The 19,259-nt window shown below is 39.3% G+C and overlaps 1 protein-coding gene across 2 annotated transcripts; it reads left to right on the top strand.

The window, feature by feature from the left end:
* Positions 1-1,940: 1,940 nt before the first annotated feature.
* Positions 1,941-15,226, top strand: LOC141000243 (6-phosphofructo-2-kinase/fructose-2,6-bisphosphatase 2-like). 2 transcript variants are annotated; one of them, XM_073470907.1, is made up of 18 exons: positions 1,941-2,038; positions 3,241-3,419; positions 4,383-4,508; positions 4,949-5,045; positions 5,686-5,752; positions 5,836-5,910; positions 5,995-6,051; positions 6,144-6,268; positions 7,769-7,976; positions 8,372-8,518; positions 8,609-8,713; positions 8,862-8,991; positions 11,637-11,699; positions 11,790-11,854; positions 12,015-12,071; positions 12,480-12,668; positions 13,337-13,394; positions 13,483-15,226. In XM_073470907.1, the coding sequence occupies exons 2-17, from the start codon at positions 3,329-3,331 to the stop codon at positions 13,388-13,390; spliced, it is 1,656 nt and encodes a 551-aa protein (XP_073327008.1). In that variant the 5' UTR covers positions 1,941-2,038; positions 3,241-3,328; the 3' UTR covers positions 13,391-13,394; positions 13,483-15,226. The 2 variants fall into 2 exon arrangements, with proteins under 2 accessions (XP_073327008.1, XP_073327009.1); XM_073470908.1 differs by lacking the exon at positions 12,015-12,071.
* The last annotated feature ends 4,033 nt before the right edge of the window (positions 15,227-19,259 follow it).

The following is a 19,259-nucleotide window of genomic DNA, read 5'->3' on the forward strand; positions in this document are numbered from 1 at the left end:
TTATGACAGCATGGATGTGAGGGGTGCGCTCGTTTCGTCACCTGGTACCAAGCAACTGAGCGGAGACGTCTGGAATATACAGAAGAACCTTGGCAGCGTTACGTTAGAGGTTAAAACGAACGCACCCATAACGAGTCGTAACTTCCGGTTGTGTTTGTCAGGCACATATCTGCTCTGAGGTGTGTTTGGGGTCAAAAAATCCTGCTGCTTTATGAATCCTTCTCCACAAACATGCAAACCAGAGGGTGTAGCATGTCTCTGACTCTGAAGAATAGACTGGCACTTCTCCTCGGTCATACTGGAGTCAATTATGTGCAGGTGTAGGCAAAACACCACCATCATGTTTCACTGTGGGTTTGAAACACTGTGGTGTGATCCTCTGTCATGTTCGTCTCCTTAAACACACCCTTCTGTCACTGCCATAAACCTCAAACTCGGATTAACAAGTAAATAGGACATTTTTCCCCCCAGTCATCCATCTTCTCATCCCATCTTAAGTGTTTGACCTTGTTTACCTCCTTGAGAAGTGGTTTGGAAACTGCTACTCTTCCTTTAAGACCACTGCAAGGCAGTCGTTTTGGACAGTCCCGTAATCATCTGTAATGAACTTGCCTTTCTATCTGTCAGGGAACTCAGCTTGACGTATTGATGTTCTGATGGCGTGGTCACTTTTGGTCCGCCGGATCGTGCTTTGGATGCAACTGATCTGGTTTCTGCAAAGTGTTTTCAAGTTAGACACACTGTGCCCTTAGAAAACCTTTTGTCTAGCTGAGAATAGCAAGGCTTTTTTTTAAAATTAAAATTGTATTAAATCTTAACAGCATCAGAAAAAAATACATACTTAATGTGGTTATTGTATAGCTCCTGACCTTGTATCCAGAAACGTATATCAATTAATTTGGTAGTGACAAAATGGTCCAACTGATGGTTGTGATGTAGGACTATTCGTCTCACAGATTCTTGCCCGAACAAAAGTTTTACAGTTGTAGCTTTCACCGATCAAATGCTGTATATAAACACTTAAATAATGTTAACTCTTTAAGTCGCCATATGTAGTTCATTTTATAGACTACATGTAATGAGTTTTTTGTGCATTTGTCAACAGTTATAACTCCTCTTATGAAACATACATGTCTACATACAGAGTTTCTGAAGACTTGATAAAAGTGTAACAGAACTGTAATCATGTGTAAGGAATAATGGTTAGACATATGAACATAGTGTTATAAAGCATTAAGTATTGATATTAAGTGTTAATTCACATGTACATATTGTGTGCATAGTGTGTAATAATCTGTGGCAGAATGTACTCCTGCTCTGATATTATGAAGTATTTGTAGTGTACAACAGTATTTCCATTTTTTTCTCATCTCTACTGCAACTTTGCTACATTTCTAAGAAATTCTGTACTTTTTACTCCACTTTATTGAATTAACAGCTATGGTCACTAGTTGCCTCTTGGATTGACACAAAATATTTTTTTTTAAAATTACGATGCTACAGTATATAAAATGTTTCAAATGATGCTTGAATCTTATGCATCAGCAAGAATCCACTAATATGCATGATAGATATAACACTGATTTGTTATTACATAAAGAGTACTTTTATATTCTGCTGCTGTGCTGATAGTTACTATTTTTTTACATTTTTCATGCAGGACTTTCGCTTGTAATGGAGTATTTTTACGCAGCAGAATTGTAACTTCAACTAAAGTAAAAGATCTCAATATTGATTAATTGATTACATACTGATTATAGATGTTAGAATAAATTGGCACCCCTAAAAGCTGTATGTTATTTTTTTCTTTATAAAACATATTCTCAGAGGATGTTGTATTTAAAGGGTTTTATTTTGGTAACCACGACCGGAAGCTCCAGACAAAGGTGAACTTCCGGTAGCAGGGGACACCGGGGGAGGAGGAGGAGCCAAAACATCCCAGAAGAAGAAGGAGTCTCCGGAGGCGGTAGGAGCCGACTGATGTCTGCACCGTAACAAAGACAAAACACGAATATCTCCAGGCACCTGCTGGTTTGTGGTAAGTTATAAACATTTGTCTTTTCGTCCCCGCTTTTTTTTCTCGTCGGCGTTTATCTGTTAAACGACACTTCTTTAGCCTGAAAGCAGAAGTGATGAAGTTTGCAGGCCACACAGTGAACGTACAGTGTTAATGTACCAGGCAGCTCTGCAGTGTGACAGGATGACACAGTGAACAACTTCTCCTCTGTTCAAGAAGATGTCCTCTAGCCAGAAATGTTCAGCTCACACTTCACTGTTGTTTCACAGCTTTTACTTAAATAGTCAATTAGCTTGGTATTTGTGGTTTGTCTCCTGACCAAGCATCACTCTTTATGCCCCTAATAGCATGAGGACAGGAGGAGGGGGGTGTATTTGGAAATCAGTGATGAGTTTAGGCGCTACAACCAACCAGAATAATAAAAGAAAAATGGTGCCAAACAACTCTGACAGTTTCTTACATTAACAAGACACAGCCCAAAACAGTTGCATTACATTTCTTGGTCATATGTGAAAGTAAAGTGAACATTTGGGTTATGGGCTGTTGGTTTGACATTTGCCAGAAAATAAGAATTTGTTCTGAACAATTTGCCTGGTTAAATAAATGTCAGATAACAATAAAAAATACATTTTATGGTTCATAAAGGTGCTATTTGTACGGAAAGTTGATTTTCGAGTCGTCATCGTCAAAAACTGACGCTTTAGGATGGCAGCCAACTTGACCTACATTCCCAAAGCGTCTGTCTTTGATGAGTTGGGAAACCCAAAGTGTCAATATTTGATGAGTTGGGAATGAGACTTGGGACTCAAAAATCAACTTTTCTAACAAATTGCACCTTTTAAAGGGTAACTCCACCAATTTTACACCTTAAATGTTTGCAGGTCTTGGGGAGTACTACTGCATATGTGAAAAAAGTAGCATAAAGCCTTTTGTTGCTCCAGTGATGTCACTCTGTGGCTATGTTCCATTGTGGAGGAGATCAACAAATTGAATTATTCTTTTACCTCCCGTGGTCAACGTCCTCCAAGTTTTTCCATATTTTCTGTATTATCTAAAATGCATTACCGTATTTTCCACTTTTATGGGATCTGAACATCAGTTGGTATTTGACTGCATTATACACTCCTTTCTGATCGCAGCCAGCTTTATCATCAGCTGAGGTGACATGATAGATATGTTGATGACGATGGTGATGTGATACAGCCAAGTCCTGTCCTCAACAGAGATGCTGACCTCATCCTACCAGTAACCAAAGCTCGCCGTCCCCAGACTCAGCTGAGACAGGACAGCAGGACACAGATCAGACCGGTCATGGCTGCCAAACAGCAGAGACCTGCAGCTGTCACAGATGGCTTGGCGGAGTCCAAAAGGACGGACCTCAGGGCCAATGAGAAGAAGTGCTGTGAGTGGTTTGTGTTTCCTTCGTTTTGCCCTGAAGGTGAAATGTTGACTGACGCATTAATCTATAAAGAATAAATCATTGAGCTCCGTGCACTTTAGCTATGATATTATTTGCTATAATGCAGTAGCTCTGTGCTCTAAATGGCTGTTGTAATCAGATTTTCTACTCTGTTGGCCATGTGTAAATAAAGGTGATATGGTTTCAGCAGGCACTCATTGTTAAATGCCAACTTTGACGCACCTTCTGTCATCATTAGTATGTGTACAGTGTGATGGTGCATTTGTACAGGCAGGAATACACCACCAACATTTGAACACTGTTATGAGAAAGGTCAACATTCAGCCAATAAAAATATCACCAAGATCAGCTTAATTTGAACTTCACAGTCAGACAGAGGAAGGTTTAGATGGGTTCCAAAAGATTCTATCAAAATATGTCTTGAATGCAAAACTGTTCCTCTCCGCTGACATCTGTTCGTACAATCTGGAGTCAAGTCCGGTCTCGCCAGCTCTTTGTTTTGACATATTTGTGTTCTCTGATCTTTGGATGATCTTTCATGGACACTGAAAGGAGAGGGGAAAATGCTGTTGTAATATTTTCCATGCATGTCCCAAATAAGGGTACAATGGATTAGTAAACTAGGTTACTAAGCAGCAGGACTTTGAGAAACATTCACCAGCAGTTGAGAGATAATGGCCGCATGATGTGAATGTTGAACTAAAAGTTAACCAGCAGGTAGACGGACCCTGCAGGGGTGACATTGGATTTTACAACCCTTCCCCTCCTTGTTTTGTGTTTACATGGTGCAAATGGGAGTTCAGAGTAAAAGTGATGGGAATTGTTCAGCATGTTACAGTTTGTGAAGAGGATGTAGGTCATAAATTGTCCTTGTATGCTTCATATCTAAAACATGTTTCTGTTTGTTTGTGTGTATGCATGGTTTGTTGTGTGTGCAAACTGCAGCTTGGGCCTCCTACATGACCAATTCTCCAACTGTGATAGTAATGATTGGGCTGCCTGCCAGGGGGAAAACCTACATGTCCAAGAAGCTGACACGCTACCTCAACTGGATTGGAGTGCCAACAAAGGGTGAGTACAGAAGCGTAACATGTTTTGTCTACACTGACCACAACAGGAAATAAAACAAGGACTAAGGTTAAGATTGAGTTCAGGGAGTGCCTCTGTGAGCCCTGTGAAATATCAGAGTGATTGTAAAACGAAAGTATTTTTGCATAAGCAGTCTAAGTGGTTCCCGTGTATGAAGACTGTAATGGTGCTCAGAGATAATATTTAACAGAAAATCTTGTGCTTAAGGCAATTCTGTGTTAATATAGTTATATTTATGTCAGTGCCCCTGATTGGCTCTGTTTGGAGTTTTACCTTTGTGTTGTCATGTAAATGGGAGGCAGAGGCAGCAGAACCAGTTTGGCAGGCTCAGCTGAGATGTAGGTCACTGCCTCGGCAGAGCATGTACCGTAATGCTCTTCACATCTTTTGCGTGTTTTTCTCTTGACTCTCTCCCCTTGCAGTATTTAACCTTGGTGTTTATAGGAGAGAAGCAGTGAAGTCGTACAAGTCCTATGACTTCTTCAGACATGACAATAAAGAAGCAATGGAGATCAGAAAGTGAGTAAGAGAGCGGTAAACTCTGCCTCATTGATTTTACTGTCAATCACGGGGGTCGTGCCTCGTCAATCCCCGTCGAGAGGCTGACAAACATAGGGCAGTGCCGTGCACAGACTCTCTAAGAGACTGGGGCAGAAAATGAATTAATGACAGAAAAGTGCTGAATATTACTCAGTGCTAGAGATTTATGCAAGTTTAAGCCAGAGGGTTAATTATTCTGTGTTGTTTTCTGAGAATTAAAAGTAAAATTTAAATTATTTGCCATTAAAATGCTGTTGTATTTTACTTATTATTTTGTTATTTTCCTTCTTTAAAAGTCACCAGAATGCAGGAAACGTTCATGAAACAGTCTCTGAATCTTTGAACCCCACTTTGGTTTTGAAATCCTCCCTATTTTTGAGGTCTCAAGGTTGGCGAGTATGGTCCCCTTGCATGTGTTGCTTTCTGTTGTGATTACTCAGCCCAGTAAAAACACCTCGTTGCTTTTCATTTGGCTAGCCATGCAAATGCCTCTTTTGACTGCACAGTGTTTGTTTAACAAATTGGGCTACAATGATAACAGAACAATATGTCTTAGAAAAGCATTTAATAACTAACCGCTTTGATTTTCTGACTTGGTTTTCTGATTTTGTTTCCGTAGACAGTGTGCTCTGGTGGCACTGGAGGACGTCAAGGCCTATCTGGACGAAGAGGGAGGCCAGATTGCTGTAAGCGCTCACAAAAATGTGTCTGTATTTGCTGTTAATACACGCAATTTGATTTGGTCTGAATATCCTTTGTTGTCTGCCAGGTTTTTGATGCCACCAACACCACCAGAGAGAGGAGGGAACTCATCCTTAATTTTGTTAAGAATAATGAGTACAAAGTGAGAGACACATCATTTTAGCTCTGATAAAACATTTTCAAATTGATTGTGAATTTCTATTGATTAATTTGCTTTTTTTATTAGGTGTTTTTTGTAGAATCAATATGTGACGATCCAGATGTCATCGCGACAAATATCCTGGTAAATGATGCATTTATGCCTCATTACAAGCAGACTTTAGTCCTTGAGTTGTTAGACGTCATTGTGAATCATCTTATGTCTCTTTCATAAAGGATGTGAAGGTGTCCAGCCCAGATTACCCTGAGAGGAACAGAGAAAGTGTCATGGAGGATTTTCTGAAGAGAATAGAGTGCTATAAAGTGACATACCAACCTTTAGATCCGGATGTACACGACAAGTAAGAAGCCATTTTTGATGCTACTAACTTTGGGGTGCTGTTTATAAAAGAAACAGAAGGTGATCATTTGCTAATCCTCTTTGACACACTCAAAAAAACAGTAGAAACAGAAAACAGTAAAAAGATGTTTTTCTTCATCAACTTTATTGATTTTTGTAAATATATGCTCATTCTGAATTTGATACCAGCACCATGTTTAGGACACAGGTCGCCAAGTTGGGACAGGGGCAACAAAAGACTGGGAAAATTGTGGTGCGAGTGTTTAAAAGATATTACCTCATTGGATGGAGAAGACTTACAACACAAACACAGCTCATTTGGAAATGATTGCACTCTTCTTTTTTGCACTTTTAACGCAGTGTTCCAACTTTTTGGAAATCGGGGTTGTAGGTGCATTTTTTTTTTTACTTTTTACCTTGATATTGTGTAAAGGAGACTTATTATGCTTTTTCTTTTTCTTTCTTTCCTTCAGTGTGTAATAGGTTCTTGTGCATGTATAAGAACTTGAAAGTTAAAAAGGTCAAAGTCCGCACCAACAGAAGCTCCCCCCACCTACAGAAAACACTGCTCCTGAAACGCCTCGTCAGTAGTCCCACCTTTAATTCCGTGATTTTGTGACATCACACTACGTCACGATGTCACACGTTTGCATAATTAAAGCCTATTGGCTAGTTTGGCACATAAGAATAGATTGAGCACAGCTGACCAATGTCAATGAGTGTGGCCCTTAAAGAGACAGGAGCTAAAAGAGACAGAGGGGTAGTACTGTTCAGCAGCACTGGACAGTATGAGAAAACTGATGTGTTTTTTGAGCACTAAAGCAAGTAAACCTAATCTAGTAGTAACCCAAAATAACATTATGAACCTGAAAATGAGCATAATATGTCTCCTTTAACACTTCTTAACCCTAACATAATCAAAGCAAAACTAAAATGTCAGATGTTCTGGTGTTGCCCTTGAAGTTTATGTGGTTGTTGTGTTGTGTGTCAGAAGATGTACTTACCAAAGCTGTCCAGCAGGTGGAGACAAGAGATCATTTGTAATATAGATGTTTGTTATCTTTTAATGTGTTTTAGATTTGTGGAGCTGATATGCAGGAATCCCAGAAGTATTTTGTCAGAAATTTATGACTTGTAGTTCCAGGAAAACAACTGATTCGGGGGGTTTAGCTCCTGCCAACAGTCTTAACTGTAGGTGATTTGTTTGATTCCAGTTAGCTGATAATGTTTTTAGGAAACCACTTTGAATGTGTAAATAAATAAATAAAGTAATCACTTATCTAAGAATAGGCCTGGATACTCAATTTTGGATAGTTTTTTGTAGAGAGGAGGAAATGTTGTTCATGTTCTGGATTTTTGTCTGGAGTTCTGATGTGTGTGTGCTGGAAGAAGTATCAGGATGTTTAGACTACACCAAAAGTACAAGATATCCCGCCTTTGCCCTCGAGTTTTTACAGATGGTTTCACTTTCTGTTTTTTCTCTTTTCGCCCTGACCCACAGGACCCTGTCCTTCATCCAGGTCATCAATGTTGGCCGCCGTTTCTTGGTCAACAGGGTGCAGGACTACATCCAAAGTAAAATCGTGTACTACCTCATGAACATCCACGTACACTCCCACTCCATCTACCTCTGCCGACACGGAGAGAGCGAACACAACGAGGAGGGACGCATCGGGGGAGACTCTGAACTATCAAATAGAGGGAAAGAGGTGCTTTCGCATTGCACTCTTACATTTCTGAGCTTTAGAAAGATAGCCGCAAAAGGTCTTAAAGGAATAGTTCGACATACGTTTGGTTTAGCATAAAGAGAGAAAACAGGGTGAAAGAGCTAGTCTGACTCTTCTCATTTACATATTAAACAAGAGATATATTGTGTTAATTAGCTAGCTGTTTCCCCCTGTTCAGTCTTTGTGCTAAGCTAAACTAATTGTCTGCCTTCTGTAGCTTCATTCAACAGCATTAATACAGTTAAATGGTGTGAAAACCATCCTGCTGCCACAAATTAACAGATAATAGGGCCATTTAGAGACAAATTACTTCAGTTTATCCGCTTTGCATCTTCTGTTGTCAGATCTAAAATCTCTTTTCATATGTTCTTTGTCAGTTTGCAGCTGCACTGAAGGGTTTCGTGGAAGAGCATCATCTGTCAGACCTAAAAGTTTGGACCAGTCAGCTGAGACGCACCATTCAGACGGCGGAGGAGCTGGGAGTTCCCTATGAGCAGTGGAAGATCCTCAATGAAATAGATGCTGTACGTCATATGATACATCGCAGAAGACACAGGCACAAACAGTTTAGGGTGTGTCGTAAGGGTTGAGTGTTTTATTACTTTGTTTTTCAGGGAGTGTGTGAAGAGATGACGTACAAGACGATTGAGGACACCTACCCAGAGGAGTTTGCTATGAGGGACCAGGACAAGTATCATTACCGCTACCCCGGAGGGGAGGTAAAAGCCTTCTCTTTTCTCCAAAGGGTTTGACCTCTGATTCAGTAAACAAGACAATTATCCTCAACAAAAACTGACTCGAACAAAACAAAACCAAACTCATTTGATTTTATGAACATTTTGTCATTTTGTCTCTCTCTCTCTGTAGTCCTACCAGGACCTGGTTCAGCGGCTGGAGCCAGTTATCATGGAGCTGGAGCGACAGGGCAACGTGCTGGTAATCTGTCATCAGGCCGTAATGCGCTGCTTGCTCGCCTATTTCCTGGACAAGAGTGCAGGTTAATTACACATACGGAAACAAAAAACATGCCTAGACAGTGGCTTGCTTCATAAAGACATATTTAGCAGCCGTGGCAGGGTTGGCTGGTAATGTTTTTACTTTGTCTATTTGTGCGTCTTCAGGGCACATGTGGCACTGGAGGCACCTTTAGTAGCAGGAACAACCACAGAAGCGGTTTTTAGTACTTTGCCAGGTGTTTATATGTCTGTCTGTGGGCAGTGATAACATCGCAACCGTGAAACATGCAATCACAAAATGTTACGGGTGTGTAGTTGAGCTCAAAATTAAAGGCTGAGTTTGAAGATGGGTGTGGTCCAAGGGAAGGGGGCCAGAAGAAGGGGCATGCCCCACCCACTTAATGCCCGTAGCCCACATTCATAATTCTGAATACACTTATCGAAACGGGGACTTCCACAGAAGCAATTCTGAGTATTTTGCCATGTGTTTCTATGTCTGTCTGTCTGAAAACAGATTTTTAAGAAGGCCTTAGACTTTAATACAGCTGACACCACAGTCTGGTACCAAAGCAGGATTCAGTGACGTAATGACCCCTCCTTTTTAGGTTCCTTGGATGCAGTCAGGAAACTTTAATGGTGTGTAGTTGAGATCAAAATGAAGACATGGTCCAGAGATGGGTGTGGTCCGACCTTTGAGCACTGAGTGCTTATGTAATAATTGTAGTATTCACTACTGAGTAGTCATGGGTCGGAACGTGGACATGTTGAATGGTGTCATGGCTGGTGTGATCTCATTGCAAGATGATCTGTAGTTACAATCTACTGTTGAGTCATTGCTAACCCTAACCCACACAGGAGGGATATTCAATACCCTGAAGACCAATATATCAAATTAAAACCTTAATGAGACAGAAAATCTTCTTCAGTCATGATATAAAGCTTTATAAACATAAAATGCTCCACTCCAGTTAGCAGATGTTAAGTAAAAGACTTTGGAAAAGTGCAGTTAGAGTGGGTGAGAAACAATTTGCAAACAGCTCCTGTGCAAATATCAATATTTGTCTATCAATATATATAAAATAGGGGTATATATTTTGTTTTTATATACAGGCATCATCCAGCCTGTAAATCCATATATCCTTTATTCATGTAACTGGATTAGACATAGCCTCAGGTGAGGAGCTTGTTAAGGGTCGTTGTGCGGCCCACCATGTGTTACTCCGCCCTAAGCTCCAGGTCACTGCAAAGACCTGCTCAAAATAGACCCTCTCAGAAATTAGACCTCTAACTGCAGTAGAGATTAACCTGTCTGTAGTTCAAATGAACTGGGTGAACATTATGTGACTGAGCAGAATCATGGCTCGATGTTTTGGCCAAATTTGATAGTAAGGAGATAATATTTTAGAAAAAGTTAATGCTGCCTCATTTATGTGATTCTGATGCCACCACAAGGGGGCGCCAATGTCGGGAATTTTCAAAATCAACACACAGTGGCTTTAATTATCTGTGCTTCAATATTGATGATCATATTAAAATCTGCATTTGTCCCAACCAAAATGGACGACTATTAAGGACTACAAAGAGTATTGGTTAAGGAACAAAAAAGAGGAGGTATACCATTTAGTTAAGACTTCACTCTGATTTTTAGTCGTGTGGAAGGTGATTCATGTTGAAACAGAACAATAGCCCTAATTATGCACTGAATATCTAGAAATACTACATCATCTGGATCTATAAATAAAAGTAATTATAGGTGTAAAAACATTTTAGTTAACTGAAATAGAAATAAAAACTAGACAAAAACAAAATAACAACAACAAACTTATTGAACAGTATTGTTTACTTACAAATCCAACTAAAACAAAAATATGCCGGACATGTGTAACTAACTGAAACTAAACTGAATTGCAAACAAAAATGAAAAACAAATTGAAAATAAAATCTAATTAAAAACTTCTAAAGTATAATATCTTTGTGATAGATACAGTACGATGAAGCCTTTTGTATGTAGCTTAATGTACTTCTTGAGTTTGAGTCTCAAAGATAACAAAAAACACACAGTGCCAACAGTGCTGTTTACAGTTCACAGTGCTGTTTACCTGTGGGATGCCTCAAAAGAGCACCACAGTTACCGTTGCAGTAAATCCTGCAGATGGCGATGACAGAAATTGTGACTGGATCATAAACATAAACATAAACATTTTTGTTTTTCTTAAAGGTCAATTCTTGTTGAGACACAGTTGTGTTTTAGTATCTGAAAAATGATGAAACAGAAGTGAATTCTTGCTTTTTTCGACCTTACTGTACATCTGAAAATACAAGCAAATACGTAACATAAATGTGTGGAATGGAGCATGGGGTTAAAATAAAACAATCCTGACTGATAACTTGGTGGTTAGACTGGAAAATGCTGCTCAAAAACAAATCCATAATTGGACATGGGCAGAGGGAAGGTTACATCAGGCAGCAGAGGAAGTGGTCACAGTTAACCCACCAGTGTGGGTGCAGCTCTGACTGGTGTTTTATCCCAGTGCATCCCCCATAAGACATGTCTTAACACAGCAATGATATATTATACCTTTTTAAAGCACAGCATGTTCATAAATGCCAAACATGAGAGAAAAACACGACTGATTATAACCACAAAACACACAAAGTCTCATATTTTTTGTTTTTACTGCCACAGATGATCTGCCCTACCTGAAGTGTCCCCTGCACAACGTCCTAAAACTGACCCCTGTGGCTTATGGTAAGTCCCTTCACTGTTTGCAAGTCAAACAAACAAACTTTTTCCTTTGTTGGGTCCTGATGTATTTTTTTCCCTGTCTCCCTCTTTAAGGCTGTAAAGTGGACATGTTTGACTTGAAGGTGGAAGCTGTCAACACTCACAGGAACAGACCATTCGTAAGCTTCTGACCTTTTTATTATTTTGCGTCATAAACATGCTGTCAGTTTTCTCTGTCCATATTGTCCAGTGCAGCCTGAAGGCTCAGATTCTGGACAGACCGCTCTGACCAGGGCTATTTTTATACAGTCAAAAAAAAATTATACACTGCTGTTTCAGCTTTCAGGAGCCAGATCTTCTCATCAAAGTCCTGGCACCAGATGCATAAAGCTCAATGTAGGTCCACAACAAAAACACTTCAGTTCAAAAATCAGACACACAATACTGGGCCTTTTTCTTTCTGTCCTTATCAGACAGCTCCATATCTGCTCCCTCACTGGACAGTTTGCGTGTGCCATGTGCTGAAACCTAGACAGAGTGGGTGTCACCACATAACCACATTTTCTGAGGAACCTCTTGTTAAATGTGGTGAAAAATATCCCGTCTGCTGAGACCAACATGACAATGGCCTCTATATTTATGACTGTTTGTCTCACTACTTGTTTTCTTGCTTTGCCTTCTCACATTGGCTTACACGGGATGCAGTGATGTCAGACCTACAAAACGAGAGGTTTTATTAGTTTAACATTTAAAAACCACATGTTAATCAGTCCACCTTCACTCTTCTTCTTCGTCACCAACCAGAATAAAGATGCTGTGCTGCCCGTTTTCCTGCGTCGAAACAGCTTCACTCCGCTGTCCAGCGAAGACCAGATCAAACGACCTCGTCTTTACAGCATGGGCAACCCTCCACAGGCCCGCATGTCCCATCCCCCCACCTTACCCAGCATGCAGTTCTCCGAGGCATCCGAGGGGGCAGAGCTGCAAAGCGAGGTCAGTGCTGTGAATATTGCTACATAAAACAGAGGTTCAATGATCATAGTTATAAGTCAGTTTGTAAAAGCAAACAAACAAATTAATTTAGTAAACGAAATACTGTTAATCATGTAAACGACGGTTACAGACAAATGGCTTTACAAAGTCAAGAATAAAACTGAATACATCAATAAATGATATTGAAAAAATGTGTTGATCTTTAGAAATCCAGATGCAAAAGACTGATAATGGCATAGCCGTGCAGGGAACAAATGTTTGACTCAAAAATCAAATCAAATCGTGACCTGAAAAGTTGAATCAAATTGTAGATTTGGAGAATTGTGACCCCCCTCGCCAGCAATGTAGTTTCATGTTTTCCATATACGGTTTATAGGTGTTTACAACAAACAAGAGTGCCCTTTACAGGCATCTTGAATGTAAAGTTTTTTCCAGTGTTTCTTTCCTGTGTTGTGTTGCCCACAAAGTGCCCTTTTATTAAACTCTCTGTACTCCAAAGACTGGAAAAAGACACGAGAAGACTCTTTCAGTCTGCCTGGTGATCTCACCTTTTAATGTTAGCTCTGGTTTGGTCAGTGCCAGTCAAAACAAACGCCTCATTCCTTTTTTGATTTGCTGTTTTCTTTAATGCCGTCTACTTTCACTCCCTTCCTCCTCGCTTCCTGCAGGACTCTGTGAACGGTTTCAGTGCAGCAGACACAGACGACTGTGTTCGGAGTTAAAGAGGTATTTTCAGCCTTTTCCTCGTATCTTTTACGTGGAACGTCTGTTCTCTCCACCTCACACTTTTTTTCTTTTTTTTCATTTATCCCAGGCTTTTCTCCACGTGGATGTGTCACCAGTTAGGAAGACCAGCAGTAAAACCCCACCCAGCGTCAGTCATTACATTCCTAAACGCTGTATCTGTAACCTTATATGTGTCATCTCTTTGGTTTTTGTGTGCGTATTAGTGAAAGTGTGCACATACACACATGACGTCAATGCCTTTGCACAGTAGCCTTGAAATGTAGGCAGCGAGCCACCTCACACACTTTCAAGTCTGTAGTAAAGAGACTCTGAAAACCCATTAGCTCTTCTCACACTCCTCATACTGTAATCTCCAGTCATATGATGCTGTATTAGATATAGATTAGAACATGTTGATTGTTAATCGTATACCTCATTGGAAGCTCATGCCTTCGGTTTTAGTGTAAGACTGTGCCTCGATTAAAGAAAGCCTCAGTTTTTCTGCACATTCTCTCTTCAACATATCCATCCATCCTCGGGTGCTCTGGCAAGATGTAGTAATAATTTTATTTTGAAGGGTAATTTGAAGCCGTTTGAAATGTACCTTTGCTTGCACTTGGCAGACACGAGCTTTAAAAAGTAATGGAATTTTTTGTCTAGCACGACAAAAAAATGTGCAGCAGCTACTGAGCTTTACCTCGGGTGACATGTATTCCCTTCTCCTTCTCTTTAATGATGCCTTCCTGTATGTGTTGCCTTATACTAAAATAACACTGTTAATGTATGTAGTTGCCTACTGTGACAATGTTAAGCTGATCTTATTCGATCTCCACCAAAGTGACGCAAATATTTCAAACACAAAGTGTTGAAATGCTTTCTTGCATTTTAGTTTCTTCATAAGGACGTTTATGGAGGACTGAAGCTGCCAAAATCAAAAATAAATAAATCACTGACCCAATAGATTAATTAATATGCCATTAAATGCACCAAAAATAATGTGAATAAGTAAGACGTTAATTAATGTATAAAATGTATTTATCTTTGTATTGATTCTCCTGTTTATTTACTTTTCTATTTAATTTTCCAATGTATTCATTCATTTTTAAATGTATTTTTGAATAATTTTATTGAATTATAATACATTTTCATTTTTATATATTTATTTATGACACACCTTTAGTGACAGTCCCCTCATTAGCATAATGAAGCTGAAATACATAAAGAAATGTAAAACGAAAAAAACCTAAATAAATAAGTTCAGGGGAAATAAATGGGAGCAAAAGGGGAAATAAAATAATAAATAAATACATAAATATAAATACATTTCAAAATGAATTTTTAATAAATAGGAAGATTAAATGGTAAGGTAAATAAATAGAAGAAATAATACAGCGGTAAATAAATACAAAAGCAAATTAAAACAGATGTATGTCACATTTAATAAATTAATTAATATTATTTTTGGTGCTTTTTAATAGCATATTAGTTTATTTATGGAGTCATTTATTTATTTTTGATTTCAGCAGTTTCGTTCCTCCACAGTCATGTGTTTCTGATACATTAAAAGATCATTTGTGATAAATGCCCCCTTAATAGCAGCTTTGATTTTATTAGCAATAAATCAATCATTAGAAAAAGTGCCTTTATTTAAAGGACTGCAGGGCTGTGACAAAAATAATGAAGAGTATTTATCATATTTTAGTTTATACATGGAGTGAAAATGTTTGAAGGATTGGCAAAATCTTCGGGTGTCTTTAAAAAAAATCATACTGTTATTGCACACTCTGCCATACATGATTCATTTAATAAAGTTAATTTTGATGCAGTTTTTACATTGTTTTCTGTTTTCTTCCCCAGAGTATTTAAGATTATTATTATTATTATTATTATTATTATAGACCTCAGAAAAGCGTTAAGTTTGGTGAAGAAGTGTGTGTGTGAGCTCACTGGGAGTCTCCTTCCTGTTTGCTAACTTCATGTCCCTAAAGAGCTGGTGGGAAGAACATCAAAGTTAGGAAGAACAGTGAAGTCTTCTGTGTATTTTAGACATCTTCCAAAGCCAAAGCTTGATGTGTGAAGTGGATGTTTGAGCTAAAATGTATCTGACTGGTCTGACGTATGCAAGTTACCTGACACTATGTATGACCTTGTAATATTTTGGGTTGTTTTCAAAGGGGCTGAGACGGAAAACATCTGTAGTCAAATAAACCATGAAACATCTGTTCTGCTCTGATGATAGAATGTTGTCAGGTTTTGATAATCTGATCCAACAATGACGTGCTGTGTTTGTGTCAAACGTGATCACTGAGTCACTTCCTACTTCTATATACAGCATATTTCTATAAATACAGACACACAAAGCTCTGTGTAGCATCCCATATTGGGAGATGATAATCTTTTTCTAATCACTGTCAGTTTAAATTTAAATATCATGCTTTAAATTATTCTTATTTACTTTTTATAAGCTGCAGAGTGAGTCATCGGGGAAATGGAGGAGGAAAGCAGCAGATAATCAGTTGCATTTCAGAGAATTTAATCTGCTAGTTGCTTTGGCGCCTGAAATGATCCTTGAATGAGTCAATTCAGATAAAAAGCTCTGATGAATTTCTACACTGATTACAGATATTAAACAAGAAATAGACGACTGATTTTTAAAAGGGGGGAAACAAACACTAATGAGTAAGTCATTCTTCGCTGTTCTCAAAAAAACACAGTTGTTGGATAAATAAATGGTTAATTTATGTGATTACATCCTCGAGTTGGGAGTGAGGATGTGTTGCACAATGACGCCTGTGGCTGACACTTTGTTCTGATGTTCCCAGACAGGGCTGCGATAACATTAATGTGAGGAGTCAAAACATCTCCACCATGTCTCTGAGCAGAGGCGGAGGGACATAATCTTCTTACCTGCTGACACACATGGAGAAACTAAATTAACAATGGACATGGAAATAACATTAAATTACTTGTGGACTGTACAGTTTTCACATAGTTGTAATTAATGTTCATACTGCACTTCAATATAGATGAAATTTGTACTTTTTACATAGGATGGCTGTATAGTTAGCATATACTTTTTAGTTTAAAGGAAACGTTCACCCATTATCTATTCAGCCCCATGCAGAGGGAAAATCAGGTCAAGTTTTGTTATCTGCAAAACATTTCTGGAGCTTCACAGCAAAGCAGTGCTGCAGCATTCTCAAGAAGATGGGGTTTTAAATATATTAAAGAAAACAACCAAAAAAATAAAAATATTGACATGGCTCTGTACAGCTTGTCCAGCCTGATCCAAGTCCCTGGAAGCCCAGAGATCCCAAAAAAGTATTTAAAAAGATGTTACTTACAACATTTGCGCGTGATCAAGCTTGTGGACCCACTTCAGACAGGTGTATACTGATGCCTTTAGCTTAGCAGCTAAAGTTAAGATTTAGGCTTTAAAGAGTGTAAGGGTGTTTTTTCATGTTTTAAAACAAGTTCCCATCTACTTCAGTTGTTTAGGAAAAAAGCTCCAGAAATGTTTTGTGGGCTACAAAACTCCCAACTTTCCATCGGCATGGGGGTGAGTAGATAATGACTGAATTTTTGTTTTTTTTGGGGTGAACTTATCCTTATCCTTTACATTTACTTTTACATTCAGGGCATTTAGCAGACGCTTTTGTCCAAAGCGACTTACAATAAGTACATTTGTCACAAGAAAGAAACCACAACATATCGCCGTCGATAAAGTAGGAAAGAAAAGATAGAAGCAATTTTCAGGCCCTCATGTGAGCAAAGTAGCTGCTATTTATCAAGGATACCATAAGTACAAAAGTGCTATGATGTAAGTGCTAAGGGTAAGAACATACAAGTGCATATAAATTTATTTATTTATTTATTTTTTGGGGTGGGGTTGGGAGGGAGTCATGCTATGCGGGGTCAAGGTGAAGTCTGATCAAGTGAGTCTTGAGTCCACCACTGGGGCCCCAGAACAGAGAAGAGTCGCGACTTCACTGAGCCGGTTTTGTTTGCTCTTAGCGATGGCGGTACCAGCCAGCCAGCTGATGTAGTAGAGCGAAGCACTCGCGCTGGGGCGTGTGGTCTGACCAGTGTTTGGAAGTAGATTGGTGCAGTTCCATTGACGGCTTTGATGGCCAGCACCATGGTCTTGAATCTGATGCGGCCGCAACAGGAAGCCAGTGGAGGTCACGGAGGAGGGGGGTGACATGGGAGAATTTGGGTAGATTGAAAACAAGGCACACTGCAGCGTTCTGGATACATTGCAACGGTTTAGTCGCAGAGGCTGGGAGTCCAGCCAAGAGCGAGTTGCAGTAGTCCAGGTGGGAAATGACCAGCGATTGGACCAGGAGTTGCGTTGTGTCCTTTGTGAGGAAAGACCGAATCCTGCAGATGTTGTAGAGGGCAAATCTGCAGGATCGGGCCACCGCGGTGGTGTTGGGGGAGCAGGATAGTCCGTCGTCAAGGATTACGCCCAGTTTCCTCGCAGTCGATGAAGGCGATACCATGACGTCCTTGACAGTGACCGACAGGTCCATGTGAAGGCAGTCTTTCCTCGGGATGAAGAAGAGTTCAGTTTTACTGAGGTTGAGCTTGAGATGATGTGCAGTTGTCCAAGCGGAGATGTCTGCCCGAGATGCGCGTGGCAACATGGGTATTGGAGGATAGGGGAAAGGAGAGGAACAGTTGGGTGTCGTCAGCATAACAGTGGTAAGAATTAACATCTGAAGACTTCATATAACACTAACATTTCTGGCCCCCAAACATGAAGCAATGCCTGCCTACGACCTCAAGACACCAAGAAGGGAAAAATAAAATATACATTTAAGTACCAAAGAAAAAGCAGCTACTACTTCAAAATGGTTGCTTACGTGTAGTGAATCCATTGTTTACACAATACTGTTACTAATACCACATATGCAGGTTTAGCTGCTAATATAGAAACTGGTGCAGAAGTTGAAGGTTATTTTTATATTGTGGTTTTGTCTGAAGTAAAGGGTCTGGCTGCCACTTCCACACTGCTGCTGACGAGTACAATCGCTGTGGCAGCAGTGACTCAAAATCATGTTGGCAAAGTGACTCTACAGGAAATCCAAGCAGCCTGTTGTGCGGATTAAAATAACTAGGGCGAAAAGTGGCTGAAAGAGCCTCGAGAGCCTCGTGCAGTTCCAGTGGACTAAAGTCTAAAGTGCTCTATGCTCAAACAGCTAAAGCTAACACACAGATAGCCTGCAATGAATCAAACCTTTATAAAGATTGTCGTGTTCAGTTTTAGTTGAAACTGTTTCAGAGAGGATTTGATTCAAACTAGGATCATTTTGGAGGATGTCATTTGTGGTTCTGTTGAACTGGATTGGGTCATACCGACAGGTGTGTCTAATGTTTAGTACCCTACTTGATGGAACAGTCGCCTCAATAGTGATCATACAGTTGAATCACCACCTGTCTGAAAACTCTTTCAACAAAAACTGAAGATCCATGATCCATGGTGTCGGTTATGGAGGACCGAAACTTCCAAAAATAAAGAAATAAAGAAATAAACAACTCAATAAATAAATTAAAATGCCATTAAATGTAGCAAATATGTCAAAAAGAGCCAAAAAGAAAACTGTTTTGAATTGCCTTCTGTATTTATTGATGTTTGTATTAATTTCCTTGTTATTTACTGTCCCATTTAATTTACCAATTTATTTATTCATAATTTTTAAATGTATTTATTTATTTGTGTATTTATTTCTACTGCTTTTTATTTTCCCTTCGCATTTTCCCCCTACTTATTTTCCCAAACTTATTTATTTGTGTTTTCATTTCACATTTCTCTATGAATTTCTGCCTCATCATGCTAATGAGGGGACTGTCCCTCATGAATAC

The sequence above is a fragment of the Pagrus major genome, chromosome 7, assembly GCF_040436345.1.
Source record: "Pagrus major chromosome 7, Pma_NU_1.0".
NCBI lineage: Eukaryota > Metazoa > Chordata > Actinopteri > Spariformes > Sparidae > Pagrus > Pagrus major.